Source organism: Leptodactylus fuscus, chromosome 8, assembly GCF_031893055.1.
Source record: "Leptodactylus fuscus isolate aLepFus1 chromosome 8, aLepFus1.hap2, whole genome shotgun sequence".
In the NCBI taxonomy this organism is placed as follows: domain Eukaryota; kingdom Metazoa; phylum Chordata; class Amphibia; order Anura; family Leptodactylidae; genus Leptodactylus; species Leptodactylus fuscus.
Genome location: NC_134272.1, coordinates 22,899,304 through 22,921,358, shown reverse-complemented (window position 1 = coordinate 22,921,358; position 22,055 = coordinate 22,899,304). Strand labels below are relative to the sequence as shown.

The 22,055-nt window shown below is 42.7% G+C and overlaps 2 protein-coding genes across 2 annotated transcripts; both read right to left on the bottom strand.

Moving 5' to 3' along the window:
* Window positions 1-1,493: 1,493 nt before the first annotated feature.
* On the bottom strand, window positions 1,494-5,202 carry CCDC196 (coiled-coil domain containing 196). Its single transcript, XM_075284399.1, has 4 exons — window positions 4,887-5,202; window positions 4,306-4,429; window positions 2,644-2,717; window positions 1,494-2,084 (listed from the first exon to the last, which is right to left on the bottom strand). Exons 1-4 carry the CDS (start codon window positions 5,200-5,202, stop codon window positions 1,567-1,569), a joined length of 1,032 nt encoding a protein of 343 aa, XP_075140500.1. The 3' UTR covers window positions 1,494-1,566.
* Window positions 5,203-12,963: 7,761 nt separating this feature from the next.
* On the bottom strand, window positions 12,964-19,208 carry LOC142216756 (uncharacterized). Its single transcript, XM_075284788.1, has 4 exons — window positions 18,893-19,208; window positions 17,483-17,606; window positions 15,689-15,762; window positions 12,964-13,594 (listed from the first exon to the last, which is right to left on the bottom strand). Exons 1-4 carry the CDS (start codon window positions 19,206-19,208, stop codon window positions 13,074-13,076), a joined length of 1,035 nt encoding a protein of 344 aa, XP_075140889.1. The 3' UTR covers window positions 12,964-13,073.
* Between the last annotated feature and the right edge of the window lie 2,847 nt (window positions 19,209-22,055).

Below are 22,055 nucleotides of genomic sequence, written 5' to 3'. Positions count from 1 at the left end.
TATGGAGACCAAAAATCGGGCTAGAGAAGAGCTGTACTTTTTATTGTAATCATTACTCAGACCATCTGCGTCAAACAATGGAAGAACATGAGATTATTATTATTATTTTATTATTATTATTGTTTATTTATATAGCACCATTAATTCCATGGTGCTTGAGATAGACAGCTATTATTGGACTAAGATAACATGCAATAAGGAAGTATCATGGAGTCATTTGTAATGTTTATCCTCAGTTTATTCCCATTTGGCCATTTATCTGTATGTCCACATCTCCAGAACAGGGGTCCCATCACAGGATGACAGGTTCTGTACCACAGGCACAAATGTGATGGCCAAGAGGTCACAGTCTTCAATGTTAGAATTGTTCTTGGAGTGAAAACAACTATGGGGGCATCAGAGCAAACATCAACAGCAAAAAAAAGCAGCACATAATAGAGGTTAAAAATGTGTAAAAGACCAAGGTACATGCTGCAATATCATTAGACACAGTTGGTTGAACCCTCTTAATAATTCAGGTATGATATAAAGGTGGTGGCAATGGAGTCTGGTAACTCCAGTATAGGAGAAACCTTCCATGTATGATCCTTCCTGCTCTTGTTCTGGAGACTATTTCACCGGTGAGAGCAGCAGGTTATGTTCTTTCTCCTGCCATTCTGGATAGAAGTGTCGGGAATGTAGAACTGTACTAGGTCACCATCCATCCACCTATCTACTAGTATACACATGCATATCTGCTTTATCCTCTTTCCACCATGATGTCTACCCTTGTGTATGTTATACCCATAGCTCCATGATCTTGTATTCTCTTTATTATAGGCCACAGCATCCAGGGACTAGTGATACCAACCACAGAAGACATAGAATGGGGGGCTGATAGGGTTGAGCGATCGGGATCGGAAAAGATCGGATTCCAATCGGCGATCGAGTAAATTTCACGATTGCAATTGGAATTCCGATCCCTATCTTTTCCGGCGGGATCGAGGTCAGAGGTTATTTCCCACAATGCTTGGCAACTGTGGGAATAGCTAACATTAGGGTTGAGCGATTGGGATTGGGAAAGATCGGATTCCGATCGGCGATCGTGCAAATTTCATAATCGCGATCGGGATCGGCTGGAAAATGATCGAAAATCGGATTTTAAAAATGATCCTGAAATCTCAAGATCAGCTCAACCCTAGAGGCCAATACTGCAGACGGGACTTATTGCAACTGTATATATATATAAGATGACTGCAAATGGGATATAAAATACAATCAGATTACAGGTAATTATATTCTGCTATTATAAAGACATTATTGCCTTAGAACTAGAGATGAGCGAACACTGTTCGGATCAGCCGATCCGAACAGCACGCTCCCATAGGAATGAATGGAAGCACCTGTGTCGCTGACTTTGCCGGCGGCCGGCCAGCGTCACAGGTGCTTCCATTCATTTCTATGGGAGCGTGATGTTCGGATCGGCTGATCCTAACAGTGTTCGCTCATCTCTACTTAGAACCAATGATCAGGAACAAGCCTTCTCCACCCACTGCCACCTCCTTTCTACACCTGCGGTCTCTACAGTTATTTCTTTTTATCCTTTCCTTTTTTCTTATCCAGCTGTTTCATTCTCTGTTCATGCTCAAACTGATCTCGTAATCTCTGTCTCTCGAATTCTCGTTCCAGTCTCTCCATTCTTTCGCGATGTAGTTTCCTATTTCTCTCCAGCGTTTTTTCCACCTCTTCCTGCTTCTGTCTGAATACTTGCTCCATCCCATTTTTCTCCGCCTGTTTCTGTTTTTCTAGAATTTTTCTCTGATTCTCCAGTTCCCTGTTGTGAATAAAGTTCAATACAAACAACTTCCGATCAATCATCTCCTGATCTGCATTCCGGGGCTCGTTGGCTCGGAACTGAGCGTCTTTGATGACTTCATGCAGAAAACTGATGATCTCCTCGTCTGTTTTCTTAATTCTGTTTGGATTTTTTTCGGTGTAATTTTCAAGGTCAAAAATCTTATCGGCTCCGATGTCTATGAACAAATTTTTGATTTCTTTATAGTTGTCATGAGTCTTGTGAGTGAGTACAACGGTGGGAACGACCACTGAAAGGAAAGCAACAAAATGAAAACTTCTCATTGTTGGATCACACTGCAAGACATACAGTGAAAACGTATCATTGGCTGTTTGGCAAATGTTGGTATATTGATTGTTTGCCTTTCTGTTATATGGGGTTAATGTTGTTTCATAGTAGACATGTGTGCACCAATGGAAACCTAACAAGGTGACGCTTCACTTATTCATGTATCACTAGTTATATGCTCCCTGTACAGCGTGACCACCATTGGCTTTGTCTCCTGGAAGAGGTCAGGATGGAAATCTCTCTCCTTCCTATGTTATCACAACTTCGGTCCTCTAACACTCGGGACCTACTGAAGTCAATATCCCAAGCAAGGTGATGTCTCATATGTCTGTTATAGTGGTATAAAGTCAACAGGTGCTCGGTCACCAACAAAATGTCTCTTGTATAATCCCTTAGAGAAATGCAGATTATCTGAGACAAACACAACAGCAAAGCCTTCTTGGTGGAGCTAGGAAGGTATCTTTTTAGAGATGACAAGGATCTTGCCAACTGTGTTACATAATTGTACAGAAGTTACTTACTTGTGAGTTTTGTTGCAGTTTTAAATATTTCTTTTAGCTCCTCCTTAAGTTCTTGAGTTGGTGTGTTTCTCACACTGAATAATAATAAAATAATAATAATAATAAATCAATTGATGCCAATGTTTATCAAGTCAATGTAGCTAAGTAGTCAAGAGTAGAGATGAGCGAGTAGTACTCGATTGAGTAGGTATTCGATCGAATATTACGGTATTCTAAATACTCGTACTCGATCGAGTACCACTCGCTATTCGAATGGAAAACTTCGATGCAGAACCAGCATTGATTGGCCGAATGCTATACAGTCGGCCAATCAACGCTGGTTCTTCTCCTACCTTTAGAAGTCTTCTCCGTGCATCTTCCCCGCGGCGTCTTCCGGCTCTGAATTCACTCTGCCAGGCATCAGGCCTGGGCAAAGCCAACTGCGCATGCCCGCACTTCATTTTCTTGTAGTGCGGACATGCGCAGTTGGCTCTGCCCAGGCCCGATGCCTGGCAGAGTGAATTCAGAGCCGGAAGACGCCGCGGGGACGCTGCACGGAGAAGACTGCACGGAGGATCCAGCCCAACCCTCACTCGTGGACTTGGTAAGTATAATTTGATCGAATGTTGCCTACCCCTGAAATGAGCATTTCCCCCCCCATAGACTATAATAGGATTTGATATTTGATTCAAGTAGTCGAATATTGAGCGGTTACTCAAAACGAATATCGAATATCAAACATTTTACTGTTCGCTCATCTCTAGTCAGGAGTATAGCTATAAGAGTTGGAAAAGTATCAACCACATCTAGGTCTTGATACCTTAGGGAACCCAAAAGTCTCCTGCCCCATGAGATGATGTCAGCATTATGGGATACTAGTTCATAGCTCTGTTAGGGTAAGTTCACAGGGGGTTTTTTGGTCCGGAACCTGAAACAGAGGCCGCCTCAGGTTCCGGACCAAAATACAGGTAGCTGCGACTGGATGCCGGTGCAGTGCACCGGCATCCAGTCGCACATTCCGCTCCGGATTAGGCCCAAATGAATAGGCCTAGTCAGGAGGGAGTGTCTTCAGGCAGATGTTGCGAGTCGAAGCTACCTGAAAGAATGAGCATGTCGCTTCTTTTTTCCAGGGGCCGGAACAAACGGCTCCCGGAAAAAAGAACTGATGTCTCTCATTGATTTTAATGGGAGCCGTCTTTTCGGTCAGGATTTTGAGGCCGTATCCACCTCAAAATCCTGACCGAAAAGACGGCTCCCATTAAAATCAATCAACCAAAAAATCCCCATGTGAACTTACCCTTATAGACTTTGCTACATGTTATACCTCTGTGAGCCGACAGTCCACTGAATTCAGCGCGCTGTCAGCTTTCTAGCAGTATATAAAACCGCATGTGCCCGAGGACATGAAAGGTCCTCTTTAAAGGGGCCCAAAGACCTGACTGCAACATAAGAAACCTGGTTTTATAAAGGCCATATGGTAAGTAGGGGCCTGTTACAGATTTCACACTGGGGTCCAGAAGCTTCAAGATACATCTCTGTCAAGGGTTAATTCTAATCTAAAACTTGTAAGCAATTGGTCTGGTGAGGTTATATGCCCGTTTCTGAATCTATAGTAATGTCAGACATCTTATCATGGGGGATGTTATGAGGATTATACGTTGGCCAGAAATGTTCATGTCTTACCTGTACACGAATATAGGAATAATGAAATCGGAGGCTTTAACATAAGGTTGTGCTTCTACAATCCTGTCTGCCAGCTCAAATCCTTTACTGTACCCGACCTGCTGGCCTAGAGGCAACAAGTTTCCTGAAAAGTAAGAATGGGGCGTCAAGCAACTGAGTAATGTAATATCAAGTTTAATATATCACCCCTGCCTCCACTTCTGACCATTTACCAGGTATGTTCTGCACCAGTTTTACACATTGCTATGGTGAGATTTGCAATGATTCTAAAAACATTGTAGAAATTAGAGATTTAAAGAGGAATGCATCTATGGGACTCTTCTGTGACATTTTGACCATTTGCAATATATTCAGATAGTTATTCTGCTTTTCCAAAATTTGATCAAACAATGTTCTCCTTCTAATGCTCTACAGTTAATATAGAAAATCTGGTATAGATGTATAGGTGACCACATAGGCATACAGTATATTACAACCCATGGTGTATAATAAGTACAATAATAATATCCTGGAGACTCCAGAATTTAAGACTTTCCTTTCACCTTCCACTTGTTTAGTTTGGTCACATTTCTTACACTTACCAAGTTGGGCGAAGATCTCTCCGGTCTCGTAGGTGTTCATTGAGGCGCAGCCCCTGTTGTCCACCAGGACAATCTTCTTGGTCAGTTGATAAGTCTGCCTCTCCGTTGTGTTACCCCCGTAGGAGCCTACTGCTTTTGCATAGTTCTTGTACTTACTGTTGGACCACACACACATAATAGTGTTTATAAATGACGACTTGCCATGGCCGAGATACCCGAATAGCTGCAGGAGGATTCTCTCAAAACCTTGGTTGCCCCTTTTACATCTGTCAAAAGTAAAATCTTGGATCTCCCATCTCCGTTTTGTATCATCCATGGTCGATGATATTGTGACTCTTCCGTGCTTTGTGCTCAGAATAATCAACCAAGAAAGTGAAGCCAAAGTCCTTCTTTTACAGCCTCAGGCCTTATCTACACTTCACTTTTACATTTCTATCCTAAGGTGGAACTTCCCTGTGGATCTGAGTGTCGGGGTCAATGTTCCTAGCTCAGTATTTTTTGTTCCTTATAGCTCTCTGTTAAATATTATATTTACAATATTCTCTAGCAGACATGGGGTTAACACTCTACTGACATCACATACTGCTATATTTTGGGAACATGGGTGCGGTTAGAGTACACCATTTTAGAAACTTCCTTACATAGCAATAAGATGGAAGGTAACACCCCCTCTCATGAATATAAATGAGTAAGAAATACACATGTCTAGGTCTATCTTTGGGAAGACCAGGATGGGCTGTCCGGGCAGATGGTCATCCATGGACACCGTGGCCAGTCCAAGTCCACCAACCAGATGACAAGCATGAATCAAGCTGTAACTACAGGATATCTAGATGAAGAATTTTAACTTTTCTGAAGATGTAAGCTATATTAACATTAACGGAAATTTCTGTTATTTTGGACATGTTTCCTGTTCCTGTGTTTTCCTTCAAGATATTAATAAACCCCTACACTGATTTATAAAAAGCTGACTTCTTCCTATCGTGATAAGGCCTATAACACGTGGTCGCAATTCTCACCCGCAATTTCAGAGATATTTAACACTCACATGATGTAAGATAAGACTAGAAGGACATTGTTGAATGTGATCTCCCCTTCTTCCCCCCCAAAAGTAGCATAACCACCATAGGTACTTTATCGGGTCATCATTGTAATATACAGCGGAAACCCCTGGAGCTAATGTCCGCGATTAGAGTCCTCATTGATTGTGGGTATTGTTGAATGTGTCCTCCCCCCAAAGTATTATATCTGCACATGGCCAGTACGTGACCCCTCCAAACACATCCCCAAATTAGAACTGCCCTGTCCCTTTTTCGTTGCAGACCGGCTCCCATGGAGCAAGGTTGCGGGAGCCAACCTGTTCCTTTGACAGCCAGGAGGCTTATGAAGGCTCCCTGGCCTGTCATAAGAATATTACTTTTGAGGCAGGTCAAAGCCTCCAAAAAAAGAAGCGAAATATCAATTGGCAAATATATGTTTTTATTTATTTCTAAATATATAAACATATTTTTTTAAGGTGCAGAAAAGAAAAAAATGAGACTTTGATCTTGACAGTACCACGGTAATCCAGGTCTCCAGGTCCCAAGGTGTTGGATCAAACATCTTTATTGAATATTGTGTTTCGGCCTTGAAATCCATTTACATCCTATGTAAAAAAAACAAGAGTTTAAAAACATAGTTTGGTGTAAAAAGGTCAGCTGACCAGGTCAAAGGTCATATGACAATGATGCATGAACACAAAACACCAATTCAGACGGAAACCGCGTGGACCCCTTTAGAGTCTATGTGGTCCGTGGGTTTCTGCGGGTAACTGCTTTTTAAGTGGATAGGGTTTCTGTTTTATGGGTCCCCATGTGAACCCAAAGAAGGGAAACCTGAATGCTAGTGTGAACCTAGCGTAGATGAACAAGTTACCCCTTGTTGGTATTCGGACCGGGGGTGTCCGCATGGCTACCCCCCCCCCCCCCCAAAAAAAAAGGAAGACCAAACGCAATTGCAAGCGCTGTGCAGTGAAAGCACATGGACCTCATAGACTATAATAGGGTCCGTGTGCTTGCCGCGCGCTGCCTGCACAAATCATGCCGACAGGAATGTAAATTGTGAACTACTTTCCTGTCCCCATGTTCCGTGCAGAGATCTGGCGGCAAGCACACAGAACCTATTATAGTCTAACATTAACAAAAAATATTAAGAAAGAGGAATATTAAAGGATGATTATGTACCACGCCTTGTAAACCCAATAAAGATGTTATAATAAGTATAAATTATAATATGTTCATTATAATATATAGCCAAGAGCAGACCTACTAAAATCTACAGATAATCTTCAGTGATAGTCTCACATAAGGCCAGAGACAAATTTTTCTGACCTTGTTGATATTTTTGGACTGTGGCTGCTGCCACTCAAAACCTTGACCCAGTAGGCAGTGAAAGCCTGGCATTGACCTTGTCTATTATTGCCGATTCACATGTCAATGGTGGTGGGCACCTTTCCTCAAACTGATATATCCAAGAAAAGGTCTACATTCTATGACATATGGCAAAATAAAGCATGGATGGTTTTCCTAGTGAAATATTGGCGATTGGTTTCCCCCATAAGTTGGCTTGGCAAGGTGCGAGTTAAGTCTACTGTACTTAACTGGACACACATTGCCTTATGGAAGACTAATGTTGGCATGGAGGAGGAGGAGACACAGTGGGTGATAATGTTGATAACGGTGACTATGTGCTAGTGCTACGTGTAGATGTGGCCTTACCAGGAAGATCACAAGAAGGACTAGGAGAACAGTATACATGTTAGGGAATTGCTAGGACAGCAATTCCCCGGTAGCTGTTGAACCCTGGGATGGGACACAAGAGACAGTGAGCCCTAAGCTGAAGCCCCCAACTGACCCTTCCTATTGCCAGGCCCTATCCTAGGTAATAGGCAACAACCACGAAGACGGTCCCTTCCTGTATATGTGATACACAAAACGCAGACAAGACGGACAACAACAAAGGGAGGTCAGGTAGCCAAGGATCAGTAAACAGTCGAGCGATGCAATGCCAAATCGGAGTCCAAAGAATAGTCAGTAGGGAAAGCCAAAGGTCAAGGATTAGAATGCAAGCAAGGATAGTGACAGCAAGGAGCAAGTACGCACAAGGCAATAGCAAGCACTGGTGTGAATGAGAGCCAAGGCTAAATAGGGAGGAAGAACCCACCCATGGAATTGACAGGAAGGCGGCTCTCAATCACAGGGCAAGACCAGATTAACCATTAGAGGAGCAGAGAAAACTGAAGGTGAAGGAGATGGGTGTGGTGGAAAATTATCAAGGTGAAAGAATAGGGCAGTGTTCAGACAGTGCAGGAAGACACCAATGGAATAAATCACAACCGAACACATTTCCTGCGCCGCAGCATGCGGCCGGATGATGATGCCAAAGCCCGAATGGGCAAAGATGTTACAATAGATTGTTATAATTTGTCAATAACTATAATGTACCGCAAAAAATAATTTTAATATCAGACCTCTGATAGTAAGTAACTTTGGAAATGTGTAGAATTATTTTCATCATTTGAGAGTTGCCATTGTACTTGTGCCCTTTGGTATTGTATAGTGTTGGGTTGGTGATCAGGCTGGTAGCGTATGCCCAGTTGGATGAACATGCACCATTGAATGCTTGGCTGCACAAACTTTGCCCTCTGTGCCTGGTCAGTAATGATAGCTAGTGTGTACAGATGGATGAACCTCTGAAGATTTGTTTCAGATTTGGACAGTTAATGCAAAGATTTATTTTGGGTTGAATAAGTTTGTCATGAACCATAAGGGAAATTATTATACTCTGGGGTCTCTTCAGACTCAGTGTTTTCCAACCTTTTCAGACTCAGGGTACCCTTGGAAAAATACATTTTCCTCGGGGTGCCCCTACCAAATAATTTCCTTTCCTCCACTTGTAGATTTAAAAAATCTCACCAAAACCACATGAAAACCACATGCATTTATCCATTACAGTCAAGATGCAACCATCCAATAACCAGCGCCGCACCTCCCATGAGGCGACCTGAAGCGACCGCTTCAGGCGGCGCTATGCCAGGGCCCCAGGGAGGGTGGCATTTTTGCTTACCTAAGCCAGTCCAGGACAAGCTGTCCTAGACTGGCTTAACACCGAGCCAGGATTGGAGAGGCCACTGGAGCAGCGCTGCTCCAGCAGCCTCTCCTCACGCTCAGGCAGAGAGCAGGTCCTCTCTGAGCCTGCTCTCTGCCTGCGAATGCCGCTAAGCCCCGCCCCTCGCTTAGCCCCACCCCCTCCATGCCGCCACGCCCCCTCCGTTCCGCCCCCTCCTCCCGGGGGGGGGGGGGGTGCTTTCTGTCGTTCACCTCGGGCGGCGAAAGGGGCAGGATCACCCCTGCCTATAACTTTTCACCTAGCATATACTAAAATTCGCCTGTTACCATCTCCATGCTCCCTTAGTGAACCTGCATAGTAACATGCTACCCAGTGACTCAACACAATATGTATTAGTGGTTCTCAGACACATAATAATGCTCCACAATGGTCCTCAGATACCTAATACTGCTCCCTAGTGGTCCTCAGATACCTAATACTGTGCCCTGGTGGTCCTCAGATACCTAATACTGTGCCCTAGCGGACCACAGATACAATAATGCTCTCCAATGGCCCTCAGGCAAGTAGTAATATTTTCTAGTGGCTCCCAGTCGAGTATTGATTCTCTCCACTGGCCTGAAAAAAAACAGTAATGTCCCCTGTGCCTCCCCAGGCAAGCAATAAAGTCCCCAGTGGCCAAAAAGCAAGTAGTTATGTCCCCAATGGTTCCCAAGGCAAATAATTATGTCCCCTAGTGGCCCTCAGGCAAGTAATAATGACCTCTAGTGGCCCTCAGGCCAGTAATATGGTCCTCCAGTGGCCCCCAACCAAGTAATAATGTTCCCCAGTGGCCTCCAGGAAAGTAATAAGATTGTCAGACTTGAGTGTTTCTACTGATAAGTTTTTGGAACTTCAACCAAAACCAAAGCAAAGGTGACATGCTCAACCTCCAAGCAAAGTGATGGAATGAGGCAGGAAGAAATTCTGGAAATTCTGCAGATGTTACGGTTGTTAAATATGCAAATAACATAATCTTCTGTGATACAGTACAAGAGAGTAAAGTACCAGGTGACCTCCTATATATAACATAGCATGAACTACAGGGTGATATTGCCTCAAACACATGGCAGGAGATGTTATCAACCCCGCTCGTCTTCTCAAACCCTTTTACTGTGTTAGACTGCCATACAGGAATCCTCACTATTTACATATATATATATATATATATATATATATATATATATATAATATTACATAGTGTGCCTGCCATCTTTAAAGCTTCATAGGATAGAGGACAAATTGCTGATTGGTGGGAATTTGACCCCCGAGACCCCCACCGATCTTAGCAACAAAGTAGTGAACTCTGTAGTGAATACCGCTGGGAAAAGGTGTTTGTACCCCTGGTGGACGCAGATACTATGTGACACAGTGGGACTGTATGTGAGATAACGGAGCTGTTGTCCAGTTCGTTGGAGTAGCTGGAGATACAGGGTGTCTGTAGTCCTCACCTTGGGTCCTGGCGGGTAAATAGGCCATCCACAGTGTTCCAGTTAGTTAGTAATTTTACTTTGCTTGGTGGGAGGCATGTTAATGAAGAATACTTATAGACATAGTTCTTGAGAAGTAGATAACAAGAAGTTTGTGGAGTACGGGATATCTAAGGAGTATGGAGACTAGAGGGGAACCAAACTTTCAAACTATTTTCCATTGTCTTGTTGCATTTCTATAGTTTATCACTTTGGCATATTACTTTATCACCCAAGTTTGCCTTATCGAAGTTACAAATTGCACCTGAAAATCAGCTCGCTGGTCCTTCCTAGTAGTTGTGAGTAGAGATCGGTACACCGCTTCTATGTACTCATTGTATGGACTATTATGACGTTGTGTATGGATGGGCCCAAACTAGAATGGTACTATGGTCTACGTCTTGGATTTGTTTGAGGATGAGCATCAAAATCATTTTTTCTGATGGGTCCAAGTAACCATAGTCTGACACCGGGTCTCCATGAGTATGAACATTGTGGGTGAAAGTGATCATGTTTACCTGGTGTCATTCTTTATGTAGAGTAGTTCAGATACAGTGTTTTAACTTGTATACAAATAGATAGGGCGTTTATAGAGAAAGTATAGCTAAGGATGAAGAGAGGTATGGATGCTGGATATATCTGTTGTGACCCATACTGGAGTCCCATATTCTATTACTAGATCACATGTGAATTCTTGGAGGATCTTATTATGGCGAGTTTAGCGCTGGTGGTGACTATGCTATGTGACTGGACATACATAACGATTACATTTTTATGTGTTTTTTCCTGTTCTTATTTTGCAGAGTATTTTACCTGTGATAGCAGGCTATGTACTTCCTTCTGTGACTCTACATAGATACCCTGGAGATGGCGATCTATCCAAAGTCACCAACTACCCTACCTACCTATCTACTAGTATACACATGTATATCTGTCTCTCCTCTTTTTTTCTTCTCTGTCTCTCCAATGTGTATATTATATCCATATCTCCATGATCTTGTACTCTCCACATTATTGACATGCAAGAATAGAAATAGATCGGCATCTCTCCGAATTCTTAAAATTTAAGTTTTAATCCATAATTCTAGTAATAAAAATCACAAACATTACACACAAGAAAAGATTAGGAAAAAAACATTCAAAAACACGCGTTTCGGAACTGTATGTTCCTTAGCCATATTGTATATTGTCTCTGACTGATCGCTGGCTTTTAAGGCACCAAAGTTTCATGTTGACCATAAACACTATCTCCTGAAGTCTCACTTATATTGCTATATAGACTTCTGGAGATAGTGTTTATGATCAACATGAAACTTTGGTCCAGAAAACTGTATTTAAACCCTAATAATCACTAACATATGGATGAAAGCTCAGTACCTTGCCTTAAAAGCCAGCGAATGACTGTGATATGACTAAGGAACATACAGTTCCGAAACGCGTAGCGTTTTTTTAAATGTTTTTCTTGTTGTTTTCCTAACCTTTTCTTGCACTTTTTTCTATGTTTGTAATTTTTATTACTCAAATTATGGATTAAAAGTTAAATTTTAAGAATTCGGAGAGATGCCAATCTATCTCTATTCTTGCATGTCAGTATCCCACGCTTCTCAAGTCTGGAAGTTGATCGTGCACCCCAAAGATCTTCATTACTAGAGATGAGTGAGTAGTATTCAATCGAGTAGGTATTCGATCAAATACTACGGTATTCTAAATACTCGTACTCGGTCGAGTACCACTCGCTATTTGAATGGAAAAGTTTGATGCAGAACCAGCATTGATTGGCCGAATGCTATACAGTCGGCCAATCAACGCTGGTTCTTCTCCTACCTTTAGAAGTCTTCTCCGTGCAGCTTCCCCGTGGCATCTTCCGGCTCTGAATTCACTCTGCCAGGCATCGGGCCTAGGCAGAGCCGACTACGTATGTCTGCTTGTAGTGCGGGCAGGCGCAGTCGGCTCTGCCCAGGCCCGATGCCTGGCAGAGTGAATTCAGAGCCGGAAGATGCCGCAGGGAAGCTGCACGGAGAAGACTTCTCGGATGATCCAGCCCGATCCTCACTCGTGGACTTGGTAAGTATAATTTGATCGAATGTTGCCTACCCCTGAAACGAGCATTTTCCCCCCCATAGACTATAATAGGGTTCGATATTCGATTCGAGTAGTCGAATATTGAGGGGCTACTCGAAACGAATATCGAACCTCGAACATTTTACTGTTCGCTCATCTCTATTCATTACACGTCACGGTGAGCTCCAGAGTTTTTTCTTGTTTGAATGTACTCTCCACATTATATCTGACATGCATCAAGAAGCTAGGGATAAAAACCTAAAATAATTTTAAAAAATATTGTGACAGAAGACAAATAATATGAGTCAGACACTGGATATAGGATTTCTTTTATCTATATGCATAGAGATACTGTATGTATGATATAAGATACAATCAGATCACAGATAATTATATTCTGCTATTACAAAGACAATGTTGTCTAATGGCGCTATTATTTAGGCCGATGATATCACCAAGCCTTCTCCACCCACTGCCCTCCTCCTGTCTACACCTGTGGTCCTATATTTTATAATTATTTCTTATAATTATTCTTTCCTTTCTTATTTCCCAGCTGTCTCATTCTCTCTTCATGCTCATACTGAGCTTGTAATCTCTGTCTCTCGAATTCTTGTTGCAGTCTTTCCATTCGTTCTCTATGTAATTTTTGACATTTTTGTCGCTGTTTTTCCTCTTCTTCCTGTTTCAGTCTGTGGTCCTTAGCGATTCTAATTTTCTCCACATTTCTTTGCCTTTCTAGATTTATTTTTTGAATCATCAGTTCCCTGTTGTGAATATAGTTTAGTACAAACAGCTTCCGATCAATCATCTCCTGATCGGCATCCCGGCGGTGGTCAGCTCGGAAATAAGCGTCATTGATGACTTCATACAGAAACTGGATGACCGACTCATCTGTTTCCCTTATTCTTCTCGGATTTTCTTCTGTGTAGTTTTCAAGGGCAAAAAACGTCTCCGTTCCAATGTCCCTGAACATATTTTCTACTTCAGTATAGTTCGGATGATTCATGTGAGTGAGGACAACAGTGGGAACAACCACTGAAAGGGAAGCAAGAGAAAGTTTCATTATTGGGTCAGAATTTATGATAACGTTCACAGATGAGAGAATCAATAAAAATTCTTCTGTTTAGGCTTCCAAACCCCTTCCAGGTACATGTGTCAATGCCTTAGGCACTTCCCTCTTCTTGTCCTTTCCCACCTGTTTAACTCTCCTATATAGTGTTCCCTTTTCCTCCTATTGTGGTTCTCTCTCCTGTTCCCCACTTGGAAACATTTTATTGCATACTTCTAGCTTACCTGGTGTTAGGATTCAGATGCAAGGTAAGAAATCTACTGGTCTTCAGGAGAGCAGCAGCAGAAAGGGTCTGACTAGCACGAGCAGCGCTGCACCTCCCATGAGGCGATCTGAAGCTACCGCTTCAGGCGGCGCTATGCCAGGGCCCCAGGGAGGGCAGCATTTTTGCTTACCTAAGCCAGTCCAGGACAAGCTGTCCTGGAGTGACTTAGCACCGAGCGGTGGATTGGGGAGGCCCTGTGGATGCAGCGCTGCTCCAGCGGCCTCCCCTCATGCTCAGGCAGAGAGCAAGTCCACTCCCTGCCTGCTCTCTGCCTGCAAACGCCATTAAGCCACGCCCCCTTCGCTCCGACCCGGCGGCTTTCTGTCGTCCGCCTCGGGCGGCGAAAAAGGCAGGTTCACCCCTGACCACTAGCAATAGAAAAATGCTACTTAAAGATAATACACTACTGCGAGCCGAGACCGGCGCTCACAAGAAGAGATGGACCTTCGCTGAATCTGAAGACCGGACTTGTCACCAAAACAGAAAGTGTATCCTACTAATATTATAAATCCTACTAATCCTACTAATATTATAAATCCTACTAATATTATACATGTGAAAATTTGTGTGTTTGTGTGTTTGTATGTTTGTATGTTTGTTCCTCAATCATGCAAAAACGACAGAACGGATTTGGCTGATATTTGCTTCATACATAGATTGGAACTCCAATTAAAACATAGGCTACTTTTTATCCTGGATTCCTGGTAAGTTACATAACTTCACGACCGCTATGAACAAATTTAGTTTCAGAGTACACTAAAGGACCCGTAATGACATCATCACAGGTCCTTGAGCCATTCTCTGATAGGATCACGCTATTGAGAGGGCAGAGCTACACACTATTTTATGGGTGAAGCTATATGGGAGGAAACTGGGCAGTGTGAAAGCTGCAGAAAATGGAGTCTCATGGAAGATCAGGAGAGTACAGAACATGCAGGCTGTGTGTGGGTAAGAGAAGTACCTCAGGTGTCGAGTTTCTGTGAGTATGAAGGGGAATGTGCTGTTCAGCCTCTGATAGGGAAGGGGGTAGAACTGTGGGAAGGTTCAGTAACATCCCTTCAGCCGTTTCTAACACAGTAGCAGCTCACACACTCACATAAACAAACCCCTGTAATCAAAATTGCCAGATGTAGCAGAGCTTAGGCAGCACTGTAGCACAGCTCTGTAGGCTCTCCATATGCAAAGATGTGCACACAGCTGGGTATCCTGCACATATGCAGCGATGTAGCAGAGCTGAGACATGGGAGCAGGCGGATCAAACTGTGGAAAATTTCTGCCACAGACGTTCAGCCATTTCTAACACAGAAGCTGCTCAGACACTGACATAAGAACACCCCTGTAATCCAAATGGCCAGATATAAACAAAGCCAATAGTCAAAAAAACGATCAGGAATGCCAGAACAAAATCACAAGACAGAAAGGAATCCAAGAACATACCAAAAGGTCTACATTAGAGCAGTCAAATACATGTCAGGAATCAAGCAGGAGGTTGCAAACTAATTAGCCAGCAAAGGTGGGCGATGAGGGAGTGGTTTATAAAGGCCTGCTCAGAAAGCTTCCCTAGGTTGTCATGTCATGCCGGGTGATATATCATATGCTAGCTATAACTCTACTCTAACATACAGAATATCCTGTGCAAATTTAGATATGTACAGTAGATGAGCCAAGAAGGAAATGTAACAGATAATCCTTCTAGGTGGAGTCGGTCTTTCCTTTCTATATCTTTGCATTTGACAAGGATCTTACCTGTTGCAATATATACATGCAGGATCTGTATATACAGGTAGACACTTACTTGTTAGCTGTCTAGCAGTTTCAAATATTCCTCTTAGCTCGTTTTTTAGTTCAGGAGTTGGTGAATGTCTAACACTGGTTAATAAAAAAAAAGAGAAGATTAAAAAAATCTTAATTAAAAACAAACAAAAACAAAAAAAACGGTTGATTTCAATATCATATAGTAATAGTAACAGGTAGTGACATCACACGCCTTTCGCTGTAGCCACTGATTGGCCTCCATGGTCACGTGTGGCTGGGACACGTCAACCAAGGATAGAGTGCAGCCTAGTCAACCGCACCAGGGACTCCTAGCCAGTCTTCCACAATGGTACTTGCCAGGTCTGAATTTGCTCACTGGCTGCGATCTGACAAGGGAAGACACATTCAGCTTAGAACTGCACCACCGACAGACTATCTGGTGTACCCCTTGCTCCTTAAAGAGGACCTTTCATCAGATTGGGCACAGGCAGTTCCATATACTGCTGGAAAGCTGACAGCCACTAATGTTCATGAACTAGGGACTATCAATACTGCCATTAATGGCTAACGGATAAATGGGAAACCCAAAAATGTGAGGTGGTGAAGGGTCCATTTTCTTATGATCTCAGCCTCATTGTTCTGCTGACTGTCATGGGTCCTAGCGGTCTTGTTCCGAGGATAGTATGATAGCCTATGTGTAGGAAATTCTATATATCCAATGAAAACCATTACAAAGTATTGTGGTTCTACTGGATAGAATTGTTTTACATGCAGTTTTTGCTTTCTATTATTTGAGCTATTGCCAGCACCGTCTCCGCAGTACCTGGGTGTAAAGTCTGGTACTGTATATCACTCTATTGTACTCTTTTAGCTCCCCATTCTGCACATTCAGACTCAGAGACTTGTAGAGGGAGGCTCTAGTGTACATTCTCGCCTTGACTACTGTAACTCCTTACTAATCGGTCTTCCCTTTACTAAACTCTCCCCTCTACAATCTATTCTGAATACAGCGGCCAGGCTCATTTATCAGTCCAGACGCTACAGCGATGCCTCTGGTCTGTGCCAGTCACTACACTGGCTGCCTATTCATTATAGAATAAAATATAAAGTTCTCCCCCTCATCCACAAGGCTCTCCATAATGCCGCACCTCCATACATTTCCTCCCTCATCTCTGTCTACCGCCCAACCCGTGCTCTCCGTTCACTCAATGACCTAACACTTACATCCTCTATTATCAGAACCTCCCACGCTCGTATACAAGACTTCTCCCGAGTTGCACCACTTCTCTGGAATGCTCTACCCCAGACAATCAGATTAACTCCCAATTTCTACAGTTTCAAACGCAAACTAAAGACACATCTTATCAGACAGGCCTATCACAATTCCTAATGTAAACCCTTCCGTACCGTAATTAGAATCCCTAAGATTAACCCTCCTCTGTCCCCGCTCCCACATTACCCCACATGATATGATGCCATCTCAGGCTAACTTTATATGTCCAAGCACTATCCATATGTTAAAGGACACGACTAGTGATGGCTCATAAAGTTTTATGTTTGTGTAATGACAGTAACCTCTATTACAAAATTGTCTGACCCCTGTATAAGCAATGCCGCCCCTGCTACCTCTTGTGTCCCCCCTCTACCTCATAGATTGTAAGCTCTTGCGAGCAGGGCCCTCAGTCCCATTGTGTGAAGTGACTATTTCTTTGTAATGTATCTTTCTGTCTGTACTTGAGCCCTACAAATTGCACAGCGCTGCGGAATATGTTGGCGGTATATAAATAAAATTTATTATTATTATTACATTAGCTAGACATTGTTCATCTCTTACCTGTACACGAATATAGGGATAATGAAATCCGAGGCTTTCACGTAAGGTTCTGCTTCCACAATTCTGTCTACAAGCTCAAATCCTTTACTCCAACCGACTGACATGTCCAGAGGCAACAGGTTTCCTGAAAAATGATTAATATTCTAATATTCTAATGTATAATCTCCCCCATGTTCCGCTTCTTCCAACCACATTTCTTCCCCAGTTGTATGCATGTTTTTTTAAGATTTACAATAATGATATGAGTGACTATCTCAAGAACTGAGATACCAAGGATCAACAGAACAATATACACTCCTAAAATCTGCCTCTTTGGCATTTACCCCAAAATTCAGAAGTTTATGGGTTAAAGGAGTAAACATGGAGCCTATGACCATTGGAGCCTGGGTGTGTAATATTGAGATGATTTCTAATGACTGTAAAGTGATCAAGATAGTTACTGATCTGATCAGGGATGGACTAACCAGTGGCGTAACTCTTGTGGGTCCCAGGCAAACTTCAGTTGTGGCCTCCTAGTCTATCCCTATGGTATATTCTTGATAGCAACGATTCTGAGGTGCTGCAACAGTGTTCCATAAACTTGAAAGGGATAGAGCTAAAGTACCCACAACCACTGTTATCAAGAATACAGAGAGTAAACAGCACAGCTGGACCCCTGCCAATCTAAAATTGCTGGCTTATCTTAATAATAAAAGGTGGATGATCCCTTTAAGACTAGGGTTGAGCGATGGGGATCAGGAAAGATCGGATCCCGATCGGCGATCGAGGAAATTTCACGATTGCGATTGCGATCGGCTGGAAAATGATCGAAAATCAGATTTTAAAAACGATTCTGAAATCTCAAGATCGGCTCAACCCTACCCCATAAACATATTGTAACTAGGGTTGAGCGATTGGGATCGGGAAAGATCAGATGCCGATCGGCGATCGAGCAAATTTCACTATTGCGATCGGGATCGGCTGAAAAATGATCAAAAATTGGATTTTAAAAAGGATCCTGAAATCTCAAGATCGGCTCAACCCTATTTAAGACTAAGGCTCCACATAGTGGGCTGCAGCAAAAAATCAATGCGGGAAAAACCGTGGCGGAAGCGCTTTAGTGGTTTTTCCCACATCTGCTTTGTAACCATTGAAAAAATGGGTGAACTTCATTAGTCTTTTTTTACCCAACTCACTCATCCGTTTTTATTGGCCATCACATAGATGAAACTCTGTTTAGAGGGATGTTAGAAACTGACCCATTGACTTATATTGATATGTTGTCTGAGAAAATGGACAAAAATAGGACATATTCAATTACCAGTCCATTGACCAAATGTACATGTGTATGTCCCCATTGACTCCCACTGCTGTAACAGATGGGTAACAGATGTTAAGAAAACGGTTGTGTCCGTGGGGCCTTACACTTACCAAGTTGGGCGAAGATCTCTCCGGTCTCGTAGGTGTTCATTGAGGAGCAGCCCCTGTTGTCCACCATGATAATCTTCTTGTTGACTGCATAAGTCAGCCTCTCTGTTGTGTGACTCTCATCGGTGCCCGCTGCATTTGCACAGTTCTTGTACCTACTGTTATACCACACACACATAACAGTGTTTATAAGTGACGACTTTCCATGGCCGACATACCCGAACAGCTGCAGGAGGATTCTCTCAAAACCCTGGTTGCCTCTTTTACATCTGTCAAAGGTAAAATCTCTGATCTTCCTCCTCCGTTCTGCATCATCCATGGCTGGTGGTATGTGTGAGCCGTCAATGCTCTGAACTCAGAATAAACCAAGATATGGAGCCAAAGTCCTTCTTTTACAGCCTCTTATGGAGAACGTCTTCTATTCAGGGGTGGGAAGTCTAGGTGAATTTGAATAGCGGGGTCAATGTTAACATTCTTATCTAAATAGATTTTATTTCCTTATAGATCCCTATGTGCCTAAGGAGGAAGCAATACACTCATCACTACTGTATGTTGCAGCAGATTTACAGTAAATTCTATTTGTCAGTATTTTCTTTTTAATGTTTTGTTATTGATTTTCAAGCTAAATATTACAGTAAATGAAAACAATATGTCAGAAGTGGTACTACGTCTCATGAAAAAGATGCCGCCACCGTGAGGTGTACAGGGATGTATTAGACCATGCATGGCCTGATAGGACTTCTGGGTAAGAAATAAGACATATGACTGCTAGGGTGGTTGAGCCGATCTTGAGATTTCAGGATCGATTTTAAAATCTGATTTCCGATCATTTTCCAGTCGATCGCGATCGTGAAATTTGCTCGATCGATGATCGGGATCCAATCTTTACCAATCCCGATCACTCAACCCTAATTGTATATTATATATACAGTGGGGCAGTGAGGTTGAGCCGATCTTCAGATTTCAGGATCGATTTTAAAATCTGATTTCCAATCATTTTCCAGTCGATCCCAATCGCTCAACCCTAATTGTATATTATATATACAGTGGGGTTGAGCCGATCTTGAGATTTCAAAATCTGATTTCCGATCATTTTCCAGCCGTTCCTGATCACGAAATTTGCTCAATCGCCGATCAGGATCCGATCTTTCCCAATTACTCAACCCTAATGACGGCAGACATACAGTCCTATGAAAAAGTTTGGGCACCCCTATTAATCTTAATCATTTTTAGTTCTAAATATTTTGGTATTTGCAACAGCCATTTCAGTTTGATATATCTAATAACTGATGGACACAGTAATATTTCAGGATTGAAATGAGGTTTATTGTACTAACAGAAAATGTGCAATATGCATTAAACCAAAATTTGACCGGTGAAAAAGTATGGGCACCTCAACAGAAAAGTGACATTAATATTTAGTAGATCCTCCTTTTGCAAAGATAACAGCCTCTAGTCGCTTCCTGTAGCTTTTAATCAGTTCCTGGATCCTGGATAAAGGTATTTTGGACAAACAATTCAAGTTCAGTTAAGTTAGATGGTCGCCGAGCATGGACAGCCCGCTTCAAATCATCCCACAGATGTTCAATGATATTCAGGTCTGGGGACTGGGATGGCCATTCCAGAACATTGTAATTGTTCCTCTGCATGAATGCCTGAGGATTTGGAGCGGTGTTTTGGATCATTGTCTTGCTGAAATATCCATCCCCGGCGTAACTTCAACTTCGTCACTGATTCTTGAACATTATTCTCAAGAATCTGCTGATACTGAGTGGAATCCATGCGACTCTAAACTTTAACAAGATTCCTGATGCCGGCATTGGCCACACAGCCCCAAAGCATGATGGAAACTCCACCAAATTTTACAGTGGGTAGCATGTGTTTTTCTTGGAATGCTGTTTCTTTTTGGACGCCATGCATAACGCCTTTTTTTATAACCAAACAACTCAATTTTTGTTTCCAAAATGAAGCTGCCTTGTCCAAATGTGCTTTTTCATACCTCAGGCAACTCTATTTGTGGCGTACGTGCAGAAACGGCTTCTTTCTCATCACTCTCCCATACAGCTTCTATTTGTGCAAAGTGCGCTGTATAGTTGACCGATGCACAGTGACACCATCTGCAGCAAGATGATGCTGCAGCTCTTTGGAGGTGGTCTGTGGATTGTCCTTGACTGTTCTCACCGTTCTTCTTCTCTGCCTTTCTGATATTTTTCTTGGCCTGCCACTTCTGGGCTTAACAAGAACTGTCCCTGTGGTCTTCCATTTCCTTACTATGTTCCTCACAGTGGAAACTGACAGGTTAAATCTCTGAGACGTTTTGTATCCTTCCCCTGAACAACTATGTTGAACAATCTTTGTTTTCAGATCATTTGAGAGCGGGCTGTCCATGTTCGGCGACCATCAAACTTAACTGAACTTGAATTGTTTTGTAGAAAGAAATGGTCCAAAATACCTTCATCCAGGATCCAGGAACTGATTAAAAGCTACAGGAAGCGACTAGAGGCTGTTATCTTTGCAAAAGGAGGATGTACTAAATATTAATGTCACTTTTCTGTTGAGGTGCCCATATTTTTGCACCGGTCAAATTTTGGTTTAATGCATATTGCGCATTTTCTGTTAGTACAATAAACCTCATTTCAATCCTGAAATATTACTGTGTCCATCAGTTATTAGATATATCAAACTGAAATGGCTGTTGCAAACACCAAAATATTTAGAACTAAAAATGATTAAGATTAATAGGGGTGCCCAAACTTTTTCATAGGACTGTATGTCTGCCGTCATTAGGGTTGAGTAATTGGGAAAGATCGGATCCTGATCGGCGATTGAGCAAATTTCGTGCCCAAACTTTTTCATAGGACTGTAATACACCTTCTGAGCCACATCTAGACCTCTGCCCAGCTAGCCAGTTACCCTGCTCTACACTGATGAGGAAACCTTGCCTTCAAAGGCATGTTCTGGAGCTGCGACTGAGCCAAATCTAAACACAGAGTCCTTTGGAACTGAACAAAATTCACCAGCAGTGTTTTTGGCCCTTAGGGTGAGTTGAGCCTTGCACCAGTGTGTGTCCCGTAACATCAGGCGGGCCCTAAGTTGCACAAAGTTCCACTTGACCACCGACGCGTGGACAAGTGCATGTGGCCAGGGACGCTGCATCTCAATCGTG